Here is an 8,100-nt window from a genome sequence, read left to right on the forward strand (position 1 = left end):
AATAACAGAGGAAGCTCACCCTATTTTACAGAAGTACACAGCTGCTCTCTCCAGACGAAGCTTCCTCTGTGCTGGTATTTCTTTACACTGCTGCCTGGTGAAATAATGTCACCCTGACATTGAAAGATGCTCTTAAGAACACCTACCAGTACATAAATCTGATGGCTGGATGCCCCCGCATGGCTCAGTTGTTTCTTTGTGTAATGCACAAAGATTGTAAAAGGATAAACCTTCCTCTCATGTACCTCAATGAGACGACAAGTAATCCAATTCAGTCCAGGCCCCAGAGAAAAAGTGAAGGTGTTTTCTGTCTGCGCTTTCAGCCTCGTGCACACAAAAAACTTATATTTTCTAGAATTCATGTGTCATATCTTCAGAGTTTATGTCAGCCCCCAACCCCAGCAGCACTGTTGCTCTCAAAACCCTCCAGCACCAGGAGGAGGTGATTCACAGAGCATTCAAATGTTAGATTAATTATAAAATGTCAGCTTTCTAATAAGATGCATTAACAAGGCATTTGTGTTTTGTTTTGTTTTTTAGAGTTCTGGAGCAGCCAAATTTTCCCGTGTATGTTACTAATATGGATCCGATTCTTTTTCCTCATCAGATTTTTTTGTTTGTTTTTGTCCTCAGGATGATGGAGGCTGGACGGCGATAATCTGGGCCACCGAGTACAAACACGCCGACCAAGTGAAGCTGCTGCTCTCCAAAGGAGCTGACATCAGCATCAGGGATAAGGTCAGCACACAGCTCTCTTCACTCTGCTTCTTAGTGTCTGTACACAACAGGAAACAAGTGTAACCTCACTAGCAGGTTAGCTACTTTAGCTCCACACACACAGGACTGTTAGCTATCACAGCTGAGGCAAACATAGTGGAATAAAGAAGACACCAGTTGTGGTTTCATAGTAAACATGGTTCATGTTTCTCTCCAGGAAGAGAATATTTGTCTTCACTGGGCAGCATTCTCTGGCAGTGTAGACATCGCTGAGCTGCTGCTGGATGCCAGCAGCGATCTGCAAGCAGTCAACATCCATGGAGACTCTCCTCTGCACATCGCTGCACGGGAGAACCGCCTGGACTGTGTCACGTGAGTACAAACATTTCTTTCAATTCATTTCTTCCTTGACTTCATTCTAAGCAAGAAAAGTCCTCGAAGGTGCGATGTTTAGCTAGTAAAATTCTGTCTTCTCCTCCTCCTCAGACTTTTCTTGTCTCGAGGAGCAGATGTGTTTCTGAAGAACCGTGAGGGAGAAACTCCTCCAGACTGCTGCAGCCACAGCTCCAAGGCCTGGGCGGCTCTGCAGGCCAGCAGGAGGGACAGGGACGCCAGGAACGCCAGGCTCAACCAGCCGGAGCAGAAGCTCCTTCACAGGTTACAGTTAGAATCACTAAAACACGTTCACGTGATCAATCGGGATGCATGCATTTTCTATACAACATTGAAACATTACTGGTTTTTGTCTGACAGAAGGATACGCAAAATTGATTTATATTTCAAGTAAAAATGCAGATGTTTTTTTATAATCCTTTCTATACTGACAGAAGTAATCTGCGCTTTAATCAAAGATCAATAAAAGTGCCTTTGCCCATTAAGAATGTGGAGAAGAAAGGATTTACTTCTTCTTTTCTTTTTTCTACTGTTTACTAGTGCATGTCTGCCACCTACAGTTAAAGAGGCTTAGAGGGAAATTTGGTGCAAATCTCATGAATCTCACTCCAGGCTTTTTCTTTCACAGCTCGATTCCGATATATGAAAGACTTGGCGTCATATAATTCTGGCTAAAAACAAACTGCAATTAAAAATGTCTAATTTTCAAACGTTTAACACATAAGGGCTTACCAAATAAGGGTCCTAAATTGGTCAAAGTTCAACTGGTTTCGCTTTTAACGGGCATTCAGTGGACGTGCGTTTTGTGTGTAGAACCTGACAACAGTCTTAGGAACTTGTGTAGCTACACGAGTGTGAGAGTTTTGAATGCAAAAGCGCAAAACATGCATATATATGTGTATATATAGACTTTTCATCAGAAGTGACTGCTTGAACATGCATTTCTGAGGGTGGTGTGAGGGTAGCTTCATAGTTTGGTTGTATAATTTGGTTCATTTACAAGCAGGTATAGAGTCAATCATACACGCATAGATTGTATTGCAATGCACACCAATAATTATTTGTAAACTAAATAACTTTAGCTCAAATTCAAACTTTAACTAAATTTAAACGACTAAGCTGCAGGAGTTCAAAATTCAGAAAAAAATGATACAAATAACTTTGATCTACATTAGAGAAAACATAATGTAGTGCCCTAGTATTCTTTAAATTGGATAAATGAAAATCAGTTGACCTCTGGGATTCCCAAATATTAAGTCATGACTACTTTGACTCATTTTTCTTTTTTTTGTTTTTCTGTGAAAAATAACATTAAAGTCAAATATTATTAATGTTTGTGGATAAACGTAGGCCATCAGTCCCTCTCTGTTGTAAATTACTGAGTTGGTTTCGGTTTTCTTCTCAACTTTTCTCATTCATCAGGTTAGGGTGACTCTGAAACAGGTTCTGACCCGGGTGTGTTTGTCTTCACAGAGACATTTCTTTAGGACAGGAAAGAGTTCCCATTCCATGTGTCAATTCTGTCGACAACGAGCCCCACCCCGAAGACTACAAGTACATCTCTGAAAACTGCGTCACGTCCCCTCTGAACATCGACCGCAACATTACACACCTACAAGTGAGTTTCAGTTTTTGTGGGTCGTAGTGAAGCAGAAAGCAGAGGAGGTGATGTGTCTGTCTGCCCCCCTCCCTCAGTACTGCGTTTGTAAGGAGGACTGCTCCTCAAGCATCTGCATGTGTGGACAGCTGAGTCTGCGCTGCTGGTATGACAAGGTGAGGACGCGCGTCTGCACGGACTCTTTCAGCGAGTCTTCCCGCCTTTCTTCACACGAGTCTCGTTTTCCCGCACAGCACGGCTGCCTGCTGCCCGAGTTCTGCCGGGAGGAGCCCCCCCTCATCTTTGAGTGCAACCATGCATGCTCCTGTTGGAAGACCTGCAAGAACCGCGTGGTCCAGAAAGGACTCAGGTGTTTGAAGCTTCTTTTATCGAGCGCCATCAGGCAAAAGGCTGAAATATGAAGAGTTAAAAACCACCAAACAAATTTACCAAAACTGTCAGTGAAAAACCAAAAAGATTTAGCTTCCAAAAACGAGGCATTCATCTCAGTAAAGTGTAAGCTTTTGGGTAATTTAGCAAAGATGATGTATTCTCTAGACATCTGCAAACTTTTGCAGCGGGTCGGTCTGTTTGTTCCCTGAGTCAGTTTTGATCTCTTTATGCTCAAACAAACTCCACTGTTGTTGCGGAGGAGTGTCACATTATCACACTTGTAAATCCAAAGGTTCAGGAGGAGTCTGCCTGTGTGTCGTGTTTGAAGAGTGTTGCTCACAGAATCTGTGGCTTTTCCAGAACCAGACTGCAGCTTTTCAGGACAAGGAAAAAGGGTTGGGGTGTCCGGGCGCAGCAGGACATACCAAAGGGGACCTTTGTCTGCGAGTAAGTTAATCACCACGCTGCCGAGCTCCGTCATACTAGAGCTTCTTTAGTTTACTAGAATCGGCCTTTAGGGCTTCTTATTAATGACTCTGCTCTCATACTTACCGTAGTTAATTCTGATTATTTTCTGGATTTATAACCAAATAAAAAAAAAAGTGTTTAGTCTTTATCCTTTCTAACTGTAATCAAGCTGTCAGAATATAAATGTTTTGTTCTTTAATTACGTTTGCAGATTAAAGGTCATGTGTGACACATGGGTTTTACTATCAGTTTTTTCTATAATTCAGTCTGGATGCAGGTCAATAATAACAGTTTCATATCTTTTCAAGTTAACTTGAAAGAATAAAAGATAAATGGAGAAAATTCAGTAGCTTATTTGATCAGAGATAAATTGATTTAGTCAAAAGTTAAAACAAAATGTAGTTCAAATTACATTATAAATTCTGAGAAAGAAATTACTAGAGGAACTTCAGGCAATCTCGTTTTCAGAGTATTTGAACATTTTAAGGGATACAATACAGGAGTTTTCACCTAATTTCTTAGTTTTATGACTTTTTCCATCAGCTAATTGACTTTACTAAACCATATTGCTGATTAAGTCAAAACTATTGCCTTAAATGTTTAAAGGATCCAGACAAAAAAGTACTGTATCAAATAGAACACAAAAATACTTTTTTTTCTAAATATACAAAACTGTTTTATTTACTACTAGTTGTTGTTGTTTTTTTGTATTATTATTATTATTATTACTATGTTGAATTATTTTCTTTTGAATTAATATTCAAACATTATCATGTACTATAACCTCTTCTTAAAAATCTTACCAGAAACTTTTATTTTTAAATGTCATCCATGAAATGTTTTACTTAAAATCCTTCTTTCAGAATAATATTAAGGCAATTTTTTTTGGAGTTTTTTTTAAAATAAAACAGGGATAGAAACATTTTTTTTTATTATTGTATGGAAAAAAATCTTATTTTTTTGATAAAGGTTCTTGAGAATTCTGTTTTTTGAAATCTTATTCAGAGGTTATATCTATTACAGATTAATGGAGATTTTTTTTTTGGCTATTCAGTTTTTCCTTTTAGAATGTCATGAAGAAATTACCCTCTTTTGGGATATAATCCAAACATTTTAACTTGTATAAAGTATTTATTCAGAAAACTGGATATATCATAATATCATCTAAAACATTATTTTATTGTAATGTATTTGAGAATTCTTTTCTTTCAGGATAATATTCAGAAATTGTGCTTTTTCAAAATATCAATCACGTTATGCTTTTTAAAAGGTTTAGCTCAAATGTTTTGTTTTATTCAGAAAGCGCCAATATAAAGTTTTAAATATTAGCAGACAGCATCATTTCTTTGTTTTAAAAAGATCTTTGAATAAAAGATCAAAGAAGTGCTTATACATAGTGGAAAAAAAAAGATCCAATAAATGTTTCCAATAAATGAATAAAGGTGAAGTGGCTTGCGGTAAAAAGCAGTGCTCCGTTTTTTCCAGGTATGTGGGTGAGATCATCTCTGAAGCAGAGGCAGACATGAGGCAGATTGACGCTTACCTGTTCAGTCTGGACGATAAGGTAAAACGTCAAACTGAAACCTAAGCTAGAAACCAGCTCAGAAATGCGTGTTCTCAGCCGTCTGCGTTCCTCCTCAGCCTCAAGACCTGTACTGCATCGATGCCCGTTTCTATGGCAACATCAGCCGCTTTCTGAACCACATGTGCGAGCCCAACTTGTTTGCTTGTCGAGTGTTCACCACACACCAGGACCTCCGTTTCCCACACGTTGCCTTCTTTGCCAGTGAAAACATCAAGGCAGGGGAAGAGCTCGGGTGAGTTTGGAGGATTTGAGATGTGAAACGTCCCGTTCAGTCTGCTTTTCACATCCACATAGATTTAGACTTCTTTATTTGTTTCTTCAAACACTGGTCGCCATCACCATGGTGACTTTACAGTGATCCTCAGGCGCTATTAGTAACTACAGAACAATTGCTAAAAAAAAATGTAGAAAAAAATCTTTAAAGCAGAAATTTAGCAGCTATTATTATTTAGATTAACTCCACAAACCAAAGTTGCAATCAAAGAAAAAGATCTTGTTTAGTAATATTTATTTTTCTGTGAGATCGACTCCATCATGTACTGCTAAATGTTATATTTGATCAAAGTTATGAATTCCAAGAACAACATTAGCTCAGTAACAAATCAATAAATGAATCAGTCATCAAATGATCAGTCAGACTGAATGAGCTAGAATGTGCGTGGTGTCAGCTGTGGTTAGCAGAGTAAAGACTCTTGTTCGTGCGGTTTTGTCGTTTACGACTGTCATTGAATGCATCACGAGGAGACTGTAAATCTCTGCTGTTACTATGGTGATGGTTTGTCAGGGATTTTATTGCCAGAGGGTTTCAAAGGTGAGTTCTCTAGTGTTTCCATGTCTGCAGCTCAGGTTTTGGTGAATGTTTTCTGTTGTAGTTTGGGGTTGAATAGGGACAGGTAATCCTACCTATACACACCTAACTTACATGTTTAGTTTTATAATTAAATTACAATATTGATTTATTTGTTATATTCAAGAATCAATTTTATTTAATAAAAAAAATAACATAGAAAACTAGGTTTTATTCTAAAAACCTACTGAGGAGTTTTTTGTTTATGCCTGAATAAATTCAAAATGTAAAACCTTTATTTTACCAGGAAGATCAGCTGAGAACTAATGATGACAATGTTTCTTTTATGGATGTTGACCCAATGGATCAAGTTCACATGACAGTCTCCATAGCAACCTCATTCTGATCATGTTCTCTATCAAAGTAAGGTTTATAGAACTACAGACCATCCATCCATTCATGGTTGCTGGAGCCTATCCAATCTGCTGCTTCACGCACATTGGCACCTAAGGGAGAGTTTTGATGCATTTAATGTATACATTTGACTGACCTCCTCATCTGTGTCCTCCCCCTCAGATTTAACTATGGCGATCACTTCTGGGAGGTCAAAAGCAAGCTGTTCAGCTGTGAATGCGGCTCCCCCAAGTGTAAGTTCTCCTCTTCAGCCATGGCGTCCCTGCAGGCCGACAGCACCCCCGAGGACCAGCAGCAGCCCAGCGCCTCGCCTGACACCAGCTCTTCCAGCAGCCCCTCCTAAAACCAACCCCCCCACACACACTACGTTTGGCAGGCGGGGGCTCCTGACCCTAAGTGAGCTCGTACTGTATCCGCCTCTCCTTGATGGCGTTGGACCGCCGACCTTCATGAGGACGGAGACGCTTTCACACAGATGCACAATCAAATCCTGGAGGAAGTCGGAGCTGATGAAGAGCATCACGCACAGAAACCGTCTGTACATTTCACACTCGCCTGTGCTGGCAGGGCACCTGTCTTTTTGTCTTCTTACGTTAAGAAAATGAGCTGACTTTGCTGCGATCCAGGAGTTCGGAGGCGTTTCCGGAGCCAGCCGTCCGCGCTCGCCGTCTTTTACCACGAACCATTCCAGCAAGATCAGCTGATCACTGTTGAATACGTTGCCACTTTGGTCTCTTCTCATCTTCTTTGTTGTGATTGGAGACTTGTGGGCGATCAGGGTTGACGGATTGAAACCGGCAAAGAAGTTTAGCAAAGGGTCGACTCTGAAAAAAAAAATTTGAAAATGGTGGTTTTTTTTGTTTTTTTTGCAGACTTTTTCTCCGAAGTTTGTAGTCTGCATTCATTGGCTAAGCATTTTTTTATGAAATCCTTTGGGGTGGGGGGGCTGAAATGTGTCATATATTTAGGGCAGTACTGGAGGAACTAAATGACGAAACTTTCTAAAACATCAACAAGACCATGGTGCTGACAAAGGTTTTTACTTTTGTTTTCATTTTTATTGTCCAAGTGAACATAGTTTGTAAAATAAGAGAACGTTTTTATGTTTTTTATGTTTTAATTTTATCTCCAGTTTTCTAATCGTAGTTATCCTGGTCGGGTTTTCATTTTTCATCTTGATTTTGCAGACAGAAGCCAAACTGTCCTTTTAACTGTTGTAGGAAACAGAGTTTGCAGGTGGAAGACGGGAGGGGCGGGGTTAGAAATGCACTTCCATGATGTTCTGTTACATTATTTCTGAACAGTGAACCATCCATCTGATTGGTTGTATCTTTTTCAATAAATTTATTACTAATGCATCTATCTTGATTCACATTTATAGTTCATTTGAATGAGGTTTTCAGAGAAGCTTTGTTCTGTCCTGTTGGACTGCAGACACAATTTATTATTTATATAGTTCATTTAAAGGCAGGAGCAACCAAAGTAAAAATAAAATAGGAATCAAATCATGAAACAACAAAATACAAAAAAGAAAATAAAATCACAGAAAAAAATAACAGTTAAAGCAATAAAACCAATAACACTGGAGTTGAAAGCCTTAGTGAAAAGATGAGTTTTTAAAAGTGACTTAAAATCAGTAGGGGAACTGGGAGACCTCAGAAAACGGGAGAGCATTCCAGAGTTTAGGAGCTGAAAAAGCTCCGTCTCCTATGGTCACAAGACGAGTCCTGGGAACCGTTAAAAACA

The 8,100-nt window shown here is 39.2% G+C and overlaps 1 protein-coding gene across 10 annotated transcripts in view; it reads left to right on the forward strand.

The window, feature by feature from the left end:
- The window catches only part of ehmt1b (euchromatic histone-lysine N-methyltransferase 1b), a 37,477-nt gene extending 29,761 nt beyond the window's left edge, over positions 1-7,716 (forward strand). For all 10 annotated transcript variants that reach the window (XM_024299451.2, XM_024299452.2, XM_024299454.2 and 7 more), the window contains 10 exons: positions 634-738; positions 935-1,089; positions 1,204-1,374; positions 2,584-2,728; positions 2,806-2,883; positions 2,962-3,077; positions 3,461-3,547; positions 5,054-5,132; positions 5,210-5,385; positions 6,517-7,716. In XM_024299451.2, the coding sequence (XP_024155219.2) occupies positions 634-738; positions 935-1,089; positions 1,204-1,374; positions 2,584-2,728; positions 2,806-2,883; positions 2,962-3,077; positions 3,461-3,547; positions 5,054-5,132; positions 5,210-5,385; positions 6,517-6,697 (1,293 nt within the window). In that variant the 3' untranslated portion in view covers positions 6,698-7,716. The remainder of the gene's footprint in view (positions 1-633; positions 739-934; positions 1,090-1,203; positions 1,375-2,583; positions 2,729-2,805; positions 2,884-2,961; positions 3,078-3,460; positions 3,548-5,053; positions 5,133-5,209; positions 5,386-6,516) is intronic.
- Positions 7,717-8,100: the final 384 nt, after the last annotated feature.

Source organism: Oryzias melastigma, linkage group LG12, assembly GCF_002922805.2.
Source record: "Oryzias melastigma strain HK-1 linkage group LG12, ASM292280v2, whole genome shotgun sequence".
Taxonomy (NCBI): Eukaryota; Metazoa; Chordata; class Actinopteri; order Beloniformes; family Adrianichthyidae; genus Oryzias; species Oryzias melastigma.